Source organism: Saccoglossus kowalevskii, chromosome 6 (genome assembly GCF_978046115.1).
Source record: "Saccoglossus kowalevskii chromosome 6, keSacKowa6.1, whole genome shotgun sequence".
NCBI classification, from domain to species: domain Eukaryota; kingdom Metazoa; phylum Hemichordata; class Enteropneusta; family Harrimaniidae; genus Saccoglossus; species Saccoglossus kowalevskii.
Window position 1 is genome coordinate 39414153 of NC_140646.1, and position 15163 is coordinate 39429315.

A 15163-nucleotide genomic window follows, 5' to 3' on the forward strand; every position below is an offset into this window, starting at 1 on the left:
TTCTTTTTCCCCCCAATGACAAACGACGATAACAATACTGTGAATGGTCTCCTTTGACCCTATCAAGATCCCATCATTCCTCTAGAGAGAATTGCTGATTGGGAAGGGACCCACGTTTTATTTTCTAAATATCGATCACCGATAACAACCGACCTATTATAAACAGACCAGCACCCGCTTGGTAAAGCGTTCAGTGACCTAAATACAAATGAATTTGTTCTATGTTCAAATATTCAGAATATATTTATTTAGGAATATATTGCGAGGAACGGTATTTAAATAAAGGGATACAGGAATGGCCTTTGGAGTAGAATATTGATGTTCGGCGAGTGACCTCGGGCGAGTGATCATCCTAGTTGAATTCATTTCACTATAATACTTGATGGACCTTGTACTGATCAACGTCAAGTTTTATTATATTATACTTTTGATTCGTCTCGTATTAACATTATAATCAATCATCGTTTCGTGTGTGTTAATTATATAGGATGTAGTGAGTGAAAACAGACCCACGTGACACACGACCTTCGGTTACCTTGATAGTGAATACTGTAAATTTTGTCCAGGTACAAGATTACTGCTGTATACTGATTGTGTATGCCCCACTGAGCACGACGTGATCGGATAGCCTTACTGATGGACACCCGCAGGCAAACTTCCTCTGTCCTACGCAAGTCGCTTCCGTTTCATTGTATGTTTCGCTATTCGGGGGGGGGGGGGGGGGCTTGCTGATTCTATATTACCGGCTTGAAATCAATTAAGATACCGAATTAATAAAGATTTCTATATTGTGGATATTTTTCCAATTTCCCAAGCGCTGTAAAACCATATTCGCCGAGGGCATCACGTAAGCTTGTATGTGTTGAGTTGTACAATTATAATGTAATTTGTAATGGTAATACAGGAATATTCACAGAAATCTGCCTGACCTTCCACGTGGTGCGGATCACGCTGCACACAGCAGAGTCCATTAAAGAGTCAAATCACTCCTAATCGGATGTAGTCCCGTGAAGAGTAAAAGTCACCGAAACCCATCATCTCCTACTACCTAGGTTGCGACTACCATCCGATCATTCGTTACTATGGCGACAAGACGTTCGAAATTGGAGGTTTACGACAAGTTTAACACCGTGATTGATAAGAAGACGCATAAATCTACAGGAAAAGTTATAGTCGGTGAAAAAAAAATATAATCGTGGTAACAAAGTTCAAAACTAAGCAACGGAAAAATACAATGCACAGCAGTTATAACCCCCATAAGTTTTAATGCCCAATCGCTTACAAGGCATTATGGGCGCTCGTGTACATATACGTACTAAGTCTTTGAATACCAGTAGTCGATTCTATAAACAAAAGAAGAGACGCTGATAGAAATACCGGGGTGTACGCAATTACATGAAACCTCGTTGGTGGCCATCTTGTTTGCAGCTTGGTTGTGCCACACTGGAATGAAAAATTGTATACGTAGATTAGCATATAATTTATTCGTTGTGTAAGTAAATGCGTTTGGGTATCCCGCCCATGTGATTGGTCAACTGTAGCGATAACCAGGTGGTGTGATGTGTATATAATAGCATCGGAGGCACATGGGGTATAAAAACCACCGCATACAGCATTTTATATGCATGTAATTTATTTCGAATAATTGAAGTTGATAAAAAGAAAGCAAGTGAACGGGCGAGAAATAGGCAAAGATTTTTTTTTTCAGTAATAACGCATACGACGTTCAAAAATGTGTCGACTCGGGAAAACAGTAGTTTTGCCATATATAGCTACATAGTACACTTATATTCATGTGTCGTCAAATGGTTACACAGGAAATAATGCATGGTAGAAAAAGAATAAAGTATGGCCAACGGAAATACACTACAATTTTGAGTGTCGTTTCTGGACAAAATAATAGCCGTCGTAAATACTAACACAGCTCTTGGTCTCGTGACCCATTGTTATGATCGTGAGTTTATTCCGCTAATTCCGTCACGGTTGTAATTATCGCATAAATTGTAGTAAACAGGCTCGTTATCAGTCCACATTTAGCGTTATTCTAAATCTCTTATACTTTGAAAACAACTTTCTTTTGTTATAGAAGATAAAGTTGTCACGAAAGAAATTCAAGTTGAAGAAAGCTAATTACTGTCATCTGCACACGTTACTAATTTAAAATGTCGCTACCATAAATTCTGATATCAGGAACGTATTGAATGGATTTGAAATCACAACTTGGAAGTAAAAACCAATAACACTAAATAGTCGATAATTATCGTCAGACATGTATTTGATAAACAGACGTGCATTTTTTACAAATCTATGGCATGTGCAGCATATAAGTATGCATGGAAGCAAGTACCCAATGGGATATGATTAAAGAAATTGTCAATTGTAGCATCACAAACCCAGACAACATTATATATTAAACAGTTTATTTTAATCAACTCGCATTTGTATGCTGTTAGATACTGCCCGGGGACTACTATTTCACTGAACTCACCAACAGTCTAGGTGTACATGGAGGATATCTAATGAGTCACCTTTCGATATCACATTTATTAAACCAATGTAGTAATTTCCAATTCATTTGAAATGGAAATTACTACACAGGTTTGATAAATCTGATATTGTAGGTTAACGTAATTTGTGAGTGTATATTCGAGCTACCGTAGAGCGACATGGCTTATTTGCATAAATAATCGCTTTTCAGGAACGCCGATTACCGTTAGTTTACCTTCCTTACAGTTATTTTGAACCAATCGCTGTATTTACGGTTTCGGGGCTGTATTTCTTGGGTTCAGAATTCACTAAGAATGTTCTCAAATAATATAAGTGGAGAGTCCCCCCCTTACTATTGGATATTTTTTCTGATCAGCAACACTGTATATTCGAACCAACGATTTCTAAAACCCGAGCCGTGGGGCTGCAGAAAGAAAACAACGTCAAATTCGAAGTACAGCTTTATTAGTGCATTCATTATTTTCAAACAATATTATCATGTATTTGTTATATATGCCTGAGCATTTTACACTTAAACATGTAATTAATCCCAAGATGTAATACGTGAGAATAATCTAAACAAATCTTGATAAGATTTATTCGTCTTCCATGTGAAAGTGGGTTTCGCGAAGTCTGTAATTTTTTTGTCATTGAACATAAAAAAATTAGTAATATATTTTGACTGAACTCACCAGACTTGTACTTGAATCATGCTTCGTTATAAACTACTTGCATATGGTTTTCCTGTCAGGCCGGGAATGAAAAGAATCGTAGATTGTCACGTCAATGTCACGGTTGTCCTGGAAACAGTATCGTTTTATGATTGGCAAACTGCCATCCAAATTCAGAATAACACGCAAAGAACGCGTAATTTTGATAAATGCAGCTTGATGGCTACCTCTACGCACTCATTCATATCATAGCCATTGAAATTATGAAACAGTAAATCTCAACTCCCAAAATATTGACAGAAATAAGAAGACATTCAGTATGGGCAAACTGTCAAATATTGATTCGAAATATTCCGTTCCAATATAAAGAAATAATTGAGATAAATTTCGTACTTTTTTTTATTATAGGGGAAGTGAACATTAAATAGGTTGCTTTACGACTAGTACTGTATTTATCGTTGCAGTATTTTGTTTTTCATTACCAAACCTAATAATGATATTCCTTTCAAGAACATGGTGTTTTTTTAGTTGTACTCTGGTTAACCGAATGCTTGAATTAACACTATGCAGGTTTGAATTGAATGGGGTAAAAATACTCAGAGACCACTTATTGCGAAAAAAACAAGAATGATGTACCCGACACGAGAGTCACGTGACCAATATCTTTCTCTGTTGACACATAAGCGAAATTATGCCAAGAAATATTTAATAAAGTAGTTTTGATTTGCTTTCAGCACATTTCGTTGATGACACCAAATAAGTTGTATGCACAAGCGCTTGTAGATTAAATCGCGGAGCTCCATGATTTTACTGAAATCTCGTGTATTTGCGACCACTCACCGACATTTACATGTACAATGGGTCGCAATGCACATACATGGCAGTATCTATGCATCCAGCTTCCACTTGTAGTTAGTCGAGTCGATAGCTCGGAAGCCTGGTTCGGAAACTGATACAGCCAGTATGTAAGGATTCTTATTTGGGTCAGGCAGTTACGGGCTGACATGCTGCAAGTGGATCGTGTCTGCACTGGAAGTCTGTGTCAGCAGATGATTATTCGTGTGAAATCACTGCGTCTTGTCATAGTCACCAGCTGACGACGTTGCTATTGTACCATCGAATAAGATTTAGAAGCATCGATAAAATGTTTTGTGCTTTCAGGCATTCATACATTATATATACCCAAACGATGTTTGGGAATAAAATTGATATTTTTTTGTTCCATTATTTATTTGCGCTTAAAATCATATTTATCTGTGGGTACAATTCTGTCAATGGAACGAAATTCCTAGGCGCGGGTTCGTTCCACTACACTGCACTCCGATTGAGAGAATTCACTGGAACGGACTCGTCAGCATTGCGCGGTACAAATAACACATTTACCCATGGTCATTATCTGATACCGTAGTGATAATGAATGCGATATTTAAATGATTAAACATCATTTTTTACAAGCACTGGTTGAATTTTTATATCTGCAATATTATAATAGATATTAGTTATGCATTTTATTCAGGTTACATGACCTTATATGGTCATTAAATATGTTGTTCAGATCGAGCGTGCAATGTCTTCAATATTACACTGTGTGAATGTCTGCCATAGTGCTTCTGATATGCCTTAGTACGGACGGACACTGGAAACACTATATCTCCGTCTGCACTACGTGCCAGGGGTAATTAGCTGTGTAAGCTGTATTACGACTAGTTATGTTCTACATTTTCCAGGGTTCACTCCGCAGCCCGGAAACCTGTAATTATGTTTGATACTGTACTCGATCCAGGCAAAACGGGAATTGGCATTCGATCTCTTAAAACTTTGACCTCTAGCTGCAAATATAAGTTACATATACTAGGATTGATAATGAAATGTAGTGCGTCAAATGAGATATAATTACCCGAAACGATCAAAAAGGTACACTACAGGACGACTCCGGCGACCCATGACATTATGCTTGTTGCTAGTGGTAACCAGAGATCCAAACGACCATAGGAGTATGTTTTGATTTATTTTATTGCAAATATTTCATTCATGCATGCCTCACAACATTTTTTATTTTATTCTCCTAAATTTGTTTACGTTATGCATACGCGGTGAACATTTTTCATCTTGACCCCGTTAATGTGATATTACCATTATATTCCTCCACCCACTCCCTGATTTTCAAATGAGATAACCCTAATAATAACGCTAAAATGATTCACGCATTCAGGGGATATTGTTAGTTCGACATTAAAACAGTGGCCGCGAGTCAGAATGATAACTGATAAAAATCATAACCCCAATCCATGCAGTAATCCATTAGCACTGGAATATGTAAAACACAAAGGTGGAAAATAAAGGATAAATTGCATTAATGCTTAGCATGCCTGCGGTACATGGTTTACTTTATGGGGGTATGACGCAGGAAACTGTATTTTGAGATCGAGTCCTTCTTTTCAGTGCGTATAAGCAATCATGCGAATACTCTCAGACTGACTGTTTTGACAATGTATCCCCTAACTTCCTAATACAGTACCACAAAACAAATGTAGCAACAAAATAAAACAAGCACAAAAGAGAATAAAATAAAGGATTCCTTAAACAGAAAATATGGAAATACATAAATGAGACAGCTGTTAATTCTGTTTTAGAATACTTGTGTTCTCTGTATTACGATGTTGGAACTATTAAGCGTAGAGAAACCGTATAAATCCTTGTCTGTATATAGAATTCAAATTTATGTGAGGAACTACACATGTGGAATAAAAACTGGAATTTTGCTGTAAATTAGATATTTGACAAATATTTCCATTACATTGTATTTGCGTTCAACGTCGAAAAACCATTAACAGCATTGTATTAAGGTAATGTATAACATGGCTTCCAGTAAGGCTGAAAGTTTTCACCGTCACAGTGGTTATGTTTTTATCAACTAGTTTAGTTGAATTGTAAACAGATGAAGTGGTGTACTGGTATTTACATAATTAACAGTCTCTGAACCATGGTAATATTGATATACTGTAAAAGAACTAATTTTCACTCGTATTTAATTTGACTATTTTAAGAATATTCATCGAGTTTTAAATTCATGGAAACGATGTGTCGTGTTGTAATGTTCATGATAACTTAATTTAGAGATAATCACTCGTCCTCAAAAATTAAATAAATAAAACGTTATGAATAATAATTTTTACAGTAAACACATTGGGAGTCAGGGAGAAATAAAATTAGGCAGATAAAACACTAGCCACAATTTAAGCCAAATAAAGCATATACAAGACAGAGTCAGAGTATATATTTATATATATTTATAGGTGGTTTCAGTGAAATTAAAAAAATAATATACATTTATAAGTTGAGAAACAATCTGAGGAAAACATACTTGAATTGTGTGTTAATTTGAGAAAGTGTTAATTACGACGACAACGTAGACGCCAGACAGACTTGTATGAAACGCATTCCCAGTATCTTAATTTTAACGAATTTGCTTGTTATGTTTGGCACATCCAGTAACGTTAGTATATCTAACTGTTTCAATGTGTACAGGCTTTCTGATTAATACAGTCACGACCGTGCGTAGGACGTGTGTTTCATCATTTCAAATAAAAAATATACTTTTTCATTTATCTTTATGTGGTAGTTTCATAACATTGAATTGAATATCCGTGCTTTTCTTTTCTTTTGGATGAGTAACTGATTTGTTTCGTTGAATACCATATTTATGTTCCCATTACATTTCCATGATCTAAAATGGCCAATTTGTTAAAGTGAAATTAAGTATTTCAGTCAATATTTCATTGTCGGGACAATATCTGAAACAATGATGAGTTCATGTCCATTAAGCATGCGATGTAAACGATTTCAAAATGAATTGGCAGACACAAAAATGATTGAATAATGCGAGAAAAAAATATAATCCCCTTTAGTATATTCAACACACACAATACTTTGCAGGGAATTGATGTAAATACTCTACTTTTTATATTAAAGCGATGCAGCGTTATTAAAACGGCGTTTTATAGTTGATCTTTCGAACTTGGCGCCATATTGACCAGACTTCAGCAGATGCGAGTAGTCAGATTCTCTATTTGTCTGCACGACACTCTGCTACACGGAACATCAAACGGGAAAACCCTATTAGACTGACGCACACATGACACATGTCATATTCCCAGCACGCTGTGTTTTTGTGTGATGTTGCCATGACAACATTTATAGAAATTAAGATGTAGGTTGGCCAATAATCAAATGATCGCCCTTGTCTACACCGAATCATGTACGTGATCTCAAGCCTATTTGGTTGCTATGGCTTCTGTAGTCATTGATTTCCAGTGTATGACAAGCAAAATACACAAAATGACAAGCTACTTGAAACTTCAGACGTGTTCGCACGGAGACAAATTATCGTCTTTTCGGCATGTGGTGGACATTTTTTTTTTTATGGCGGAACTTTTACGGTGGTTTCTTTATTACCCAGGGTATAGACCATGTAATAATTTGACACCTGTGACACACAACGGCGATATTTTTCATAATGACTTCACATGAAAAAAACAGCTTCTTCGAGAAATGCCCTATCCAGTAACGTGTTTCAAAAAGGCGGACCCTAATAGTTTGTGCTGATACTAGACGTGCCGAAGTGCCCGATATGCTTCCGTGAATAAATCTACGTCATTAAATTATACCAGCAGGCTGTCAATCGAATTTAAATTAACTATTTTATGCACTGTATTTTATGTTATGGTGGCTACGTGCGCGTGACGTCATGTTATTTGTCATTAAAATTGAATCTTACTTTTGATTTCATTTCATTTCATTTTGACTCGACGAAAATGACGACGTGCGATGCTTTTTTTTTTACTTTTTTGTCTGATCAACTTTGATGTCTTTTGCGCGCTGTCATGCGATTTCTACAGAATACTCGTGGGTGTGGTTTACGTTTCAATTCACACAAACCATCTAACTCAAAATGATAGTTGAATATCAGCTTCCCAATTACAATGGCTGAACAGTAGACGATACCAGTTTCGTGTATTGAAACGCATTATCCATTTGAAAACTGAGAGGTTGAGGAGAACAAATGTCCATGACTACTCCATAATGTAAATGTGTTATGTTAAAATGTGTTAGTCTGTCGTACGTGAATAAAATATCTGCAATTCTTCCACCCTTCCTTCCTCCACTATAATTAAAGGAAACATCAAACCAAACATATTGGCCCGCATGAAAAAACTCCACAAATGTAGGAGAATGCAATTTACAGTTTTTTTTATATCACTTTTCCTTCTCTAGATATTCAACTTTTCGTCAGTATTATGTAGTCAGCCATCTTGATTCTTCAGCAAAGGATTATGGGTAAAGTATGACATCATAGAATCTGTTGTCAGAAATTGAGAAAATGATTTCAATCTATAACATGAGAAATACTGACGCGAATTAGTTCAAATTTTCGTTGTTCATATTACTCATGTATATAATTATAGTAATGGAAATTAGAATGTTACAAATACACATGAAGTGAAGATATTGCCAATGACGTTACAAAAATAAAAATCATTATTTTATTCGTGAAATATACAATGACACTTTGTTGTTCCCTTGTTTTGGTCAATGGGTAATATATCACCTATATAACCTACTCACATCGGTAAATTGTATACTAGTACAATAAAATTTGAGCATTTGGTAGAAAAACATAAAAATAAATATTTTCAGATCTGTTTCCATGACAACTATTTTATAAGCATGTTTGGCACCAGTACATGTATGCTACCATATTCTAAACTTTTAGCCGATTTGAAGTTCAACTTTTGAAGTTATAGATGAAATCATTTTCTGAATTTCTGACAACAGATTCTAAGGCGTCATACTTTACCCATAATCCTTTGCTGAAGAATCAAGATGGCAGACTACATAAATTGATGAAAAGTTGGATATCGAGAGAATGAAAAGTGATATAAAAAAAACTGTTAATTGCATGTTCTTACATTTGCCGAGCTCTTTTATGTGGTAGTGATATGTTGTTAGCCTTAACTTTTCCTTTAAAGAAATGTTTGCGATTATATTTTAGGGCTTACGTAAATATACTATCGTTTCAAATTACGTTCGACCTTGGACATACAATCATTTTCAATACCCGTAATATAAAAAAAACGATTGATCACCAAATTACAGTGTGTGTGAATATCGTTGGCATACAACTCCACAAGGCTTTGGAATATATTCAACTGGTATACTACCCGACATATAATTATGTAAACGATTCATTTGAAAGGTTTTGAATAAATTCGATGCAATACTAACACGATTGAGTAAAGTGCAGAGACTCGTGGGTAAAGGGCGTTAGCGGGGTATTCTATATTTAATAGAAATCCTTGTTTGAATTTTAATGTAACGAGAACGTAGTTAATGTTTTATAAATTTCACAAAAAAAAGGCTCACGCAAAAACGATTGTATATGTTCTTATGACTCATTCATTTTCGCTATAACAATTCTTCAGTTAGACATGTAAAAGGTTGTTTTTGTGAATATTAAAGCGCGGTAGTCTTCGCGCAGCGCGTGTTCGAATTTCATGTAAATAAACAATGTATTTTACACAGAAGATAATATTTGGTAATCGTAGTCCTAAATAACTATTAAAAATAGCTAGACGTTTCGAGCAATGGCTCTTTATCGATAGCATAGAAGAAAGTGTTATAACGTACAGGTAGAACATAGGAACGTAAGAACGCGCATGAACTATAAGTTAGAATCACAACATTTTTTTTTTTGATTCCTATGTTCTACCTGTACGTTATAACACTTTCTTCTATGCTATCGATAAAGAGCCATTGCTCGAAACGTCTAGCTATTTTTAATAGTAACTGTTATTTAGGACTACGATTACCAAATATTATCTTCTATATATCATATTTATCAGTCCGAGCAGCGTTTATTTATTTATAATGTATTTTACACGCCTTGTATACGTCGCTATGAGTCCCATATCGAACAGGACGCAGCACGACGACCACCGCCCTTTAACAACAATAATAACGTTGATGGCAGTACAACAAACAGACACGGCATCTAAATCTCCATTATCGCCACCCTGTACTCATGCGTGTCATCGAATTTGCATTTTGTTGTAAAAATAATTATAATTGATTTTCGAAAGATGAGGGCAGATGATCGGTGTTTTTATTTCCATTAGGAGATGACAATATCTCATGGGAATGAAACTGATCATTTATCAAATCAAAGAATGAGTCAATAACGTGCGTTAATTCATACACCGAAGAAGACACGAAAACACAGGCTTTAATGAATATACCGTAATAACCATAAAAGAATACACGTTTGCTAATAACAATTTTTCAAGTACTAGACATGTAATATGATAAGTTAGGTAAAAAGTGTTTGTCATTCAGTGGTTCATTGTGACATAATTCTATGGTTTTGACACCAATATGCTTATAACAGTCGCCTGGCTAAGTAATGGACGGTAAACACGAAAACCGTATACTTCGATTTCTGTTTCGGAGAAGTTCCCCTTTAAATCTCGGGCATATCCGCTAGATGGCGCAATTCAAAGACAAAAAGTTGGAAGGGTGTATTACCTAGTAAACGACCTGCTACTGTGTTATTTAACCCATTCATTGCTATTACTTAACAAAATACATATGTCTCCGTGCCAACAGGCAATCTCAAAAATAAGATTTATGATTTGACAAATATTTTGATATGTCGTAGAATAAGGACAATGGTTAATAGGTAGGTAGAAATACTTGGTACAACTAGACGTACCTCTAAATCTAATACCAACACACGTATTTTTTTTAAATTGACTATAATAATTATTTAAGATTTGGCCAAATCTTGAATTTCAAATCTCTTTTTATTGATTTCCGTATTAAAATATACAGTACGAGAATTACCTTTATAATGGGAGTATTCCGCATGATGTGAATCATTGTCCTGATTTCAAGACTACAGCTAATTGGATGCCTACTTTACAAGCGAACTAAATAGCCATTTGACGTCATCAAAAGTTGCCACAAGCGTCGTTGCTTCATTGATTGTCACGTGATGCAGCTTCGTTTCATAATCAACGTTTTGACATCTCCATTGACAGTGGTGATATTTGCTGGTTCTCGTTCAGCCCACGCCTCATGGCAGCGATATTAGAATGCATGATACAACTATACTAGTAATCCATTGTATGATTTCTTATTTCGTTAACCAATTCCTGATGTTCGAGGTGCACCTCGGTCCAATGGTTTTGCTTTTTGACGATATCTAGCCATTTGACGATACGCGGCCATATTCGCAATGAAAACTGTATGCATTCTAGCAAGATTATAATTGTCGCAACATAACTATCAGCCACAGTCATTAAGCTGCCAGACATGAACCTTTTATTCGACAAATAGGAATTTTCTATGATATCCAAAAACTTGACAGTTTGCTGTATTCCCGACTCTATCATGGTTGCAGTCGCTGACTCTGTTGGTAGACGATATTTCTCGAACATCTGCGGGTACACGACCTGGTAGCCAATCACCCTGATTGCAATTAAAAATAAAATAAAATAATAGTCATCAGATGTACCAATAACAATCTTTTACAATTATCCAGTCGAGTGTTCTAAGGATATACGAGACATTTATAGGCACTACAAATAATTCAACTTTTGCCAATTTTCCATCAGATAATTTACAAAAAGCAAACAAAAAACGAGCGTCCGGTTTTGTGTCCATGGGAACAATGACCTTGAGAGTTCTCCTATTGTTTTAAATTGGTCAAATACGTCACTTGATTATAATTAGAAGTTCTTTTTTTTTCATTTTCAAATATTCTGTCACCGGAATACAATTAGGAGAACATTTGTGTCAAATGTTAGCCGCGTTCATTCTTGGATATTCAATCAAAAAAGAAATTAACGTTAATTTTGTCCAAATGTTTTCCGGCGTTCTGTACTCTTGTCTACTAAGCACTCGGCGAGTCTTGCCACACATAAAAAAGTACCAGGTCAGACTCGCTCGAAGACGCGATTAATTTGCTAAACATATGTTAAACGTGCCAAAAATTAACGTAGCATTTTACATGTGTCTGTTATAATATCGGCGTTGACGACCCGTCTGATTATTGACAGAAAACCAAATAAATTGTTGTAATTATATGTACATAAATAAGGAACACGATGCCGACATATGGATACGGCGCGTTAATGCGTTTCTGGGAGGCAATATATCTTTACTCTGCCTAAATGACACGCTAAATAACAATTTCCACATAGAACGATCGTATCCAATTAAGTCTGATGATATGTACTCTTGATCTGTTCGGGTCAGTCGATCAAACGTTGATACGAAGTCAAAGAGAAGACTCAGATACATCCCGATGAATAAATCACCTAACCTAGGGCAGTTTATACTCGGTTTATTGCACTGAACACTACATTCCATTCTACATTGGGGGGGGGGGGGCATGCTTCAACACAATATGCCTTCAATGTCGGAGATGCTGTCCGTAATATAAGACAATACGGACTCCAATGATACAAAGCCAAATTCCCTTGCCTGCATACCAGCATGGCACTTTTAACTTCAAGTTTCAAGGTACAATCGGGAATTGGTCATTTGGGTTCGATGGTAACTGCATAGAAACCGCGTGAGTGGGCGATTGGTCGTGCGAGTTAAATGGCGACTGTATATAAACCGTACAAGCGGGCGATTGGTCATTCGGGTTTGATATCGACTGCATAACACATTACTGAGCATGAAATCTGAGTAGAATGATTCAAACATGTTTTACGAGAAGTAATCGACATTAATAGGCCACGAGCACATTTGTCATTTTTCATGCATTTTATCATAGTGCAATTTATGTCATGTTTAATATCCCATTTATCATTGCGAGCTCATACGAGTACAGCGAGTTAGTTGTATTCCAATTTCAAATAAACGTGCAAACATCCACATAAAGGGGCTACTTTAAATATTGGTATTTAATTGTGAGTTGTTCATCTGTGCATTTTGAAATACCCACTGTATTACCGAACTTGGAGGCAAACTGCATACAGTAGTATTCGTATAGCAAATATGCAAATTCGCAGGCGATTTGAATTAGTGGTACGTATTATAACTTGAAAACACATGCACAATCATTTCAGCCAACGAATACTAGTTTAGTCAAATGCTGTACTTCAGTCCAATATAAGCAATATCAAAATACTTAATACTTTAATATAATATAATTTGATAATTTTCTCTTGTAAATGTTCTGTTTATTCTTGTCATGGTGGGCATAACGAAAAAGGATTTAAATGGCGGTGGTCGTCGCGCAGCGCGTGTTCGAATTGTATGTAAACAAACAATATATTATACACGTGTACGTTGCTATGTGTCCCATATCGAACAGGACACGGCGCGACGACCACCGCTCTTTAAAATACACTGAATAATATATGACACTGTTTTGACAGCGTAAAATATAATGACGTCAGTTGGGCTAATTAGATTAGCTACTTAGTTGCCATGGTTTTGTAACGATATAGTGGGCTCGTCAGCGTCAACTATATCTCTATTATACATCGCGTGTAACTGATGAATACAATAGCGAAATGTCGATAATATTTAGTGACACATTACTGAACAATTTATTCAAATTCAAAGCGTTCGTAAGACGGTAGTATGAACCACAGTCCCTCCGCACCGGTGTTGAGGGACTGTGTACGAACCAAGTTACAGTAGTAACAGTGTCCATTATAAACGCCTGGGTATAGCTGTCGCCGTAAGATGCATATCACGGATATATCAGCATGGGTATTCCACGATTGGGTACATGTCTGTCTGCGTACTGACGTCACCTAAGGACATATCAGCTTGCGTGTGACGTCACCATTGGTGGCGTACTGGGTGCATATTCTGATTCGGTGATGACGTCACCACCAGGGGCGTATTAGACTGAGTGCAGACGTGTCTGTCTGCTTTTTGCTAATGGTGACGCAAACACCAAGAGTATTGATATCACCATAGGGCATATTATTAACATGGCGAGTGGCTTCACCACAGAGGGGAATGAATCTGGGTTTTGACAACTCCATGTCAGCTACTTCTGCACGTACTACAATAACGGTATACAACTAAATGAAACAGTATTTGCCGTTTTATATAAATATATGTAATCGATTCAACTGTATAAATTGCCTAAGGAATGGTGTACTGAGAATGAGCCCTAATAAGCCGGAAAACAAACTCTGTTTTCAATCAGCAATCAGGAACATTCGGTGCGGTGACCGTATCAATGTATGAGAGCGTATTGATTATGTCAAGTAATCATGATACGATAGAAATAAAGCCTTTACCTATGTAGTTGATTGCTTGCCCAACTGATCAGCGATTCCGACAGCATTCTTTCTGCTAATCCGATGCCATATCCAGAAGAATTTGTGTATTTATTGGCCAGGTATCGTAATATGGTTGACCTGAAATTAAGGATTAACACAATTAACGCGTTGTTGAATCTCTGATTAATACACGTACTGTGAAATGGCGCCAGAGGCCGGGCACGATTCAACGCCCGTGGCATAAAAACGGAGGACTCTACTAACACTGCGCATGTCTTTGGTTAATCTGGCTACATTCTGTCTGTTATCCATATTGCACATGTTTTAGAATCTAGTTGAGAAGGTTGGCCGTGGTCGTCGCGCCGCGCCGCGTCATATTCAAATCGTGCCACGCATGCGCGAGATATAGACTCGTATGAACACAGACGGCAATTTTGACTGTTGCGCAGTCCAACGAATACAAACCGAGGCGTTACTAAGCTTTAACTATGTAATTTGATGTGATCGGAAGGTGTCGATGGAGTCACCGGCGGTACTCGACTGCGTTATCGTCCAGTGTCCTCACTCAGAAAATTGTGATTTTTTTAGGGGTGAGCGCATGCCCGAGCACCGCCTCTGAAAGAGTGCAAATGGCAATTTTAATTCACCTTGCGACTTGCGATTGGGGGTGATATTACGTCTTTGAGGGAAATA

General features: G+C 36.7%; 1 protein-coding gene across 1 annotated transcript in view; it reads right to left on the minus strand.

The window, feature by feature from the left end:
• Positions 1-10406: 10406 nt before the first annotated feature.
• The window catches only part of LOC146742774 (glutathione S-transferase theta-1-like), a 40611-nt gene continuing 35854 nt past the window's right edge, over positions 10407-15163 (minus strand). Inside the window, exons 3-4 of the mRNA XM_085500889.1 lie at positions 14489-14608; positions 10407-11684 (exon numbers count right to left, since the gene is read on the minus strand). Coding sequence (XP_085357015.1) covers positions 11327-11684; positions 14489-14608 — 478 coding nt within the window. The 3' untranslated portion in view covers positions 10407-11326. The remainder of the gene's footprint in view (positions 11685-14488; positions 14609-15163) is intronic.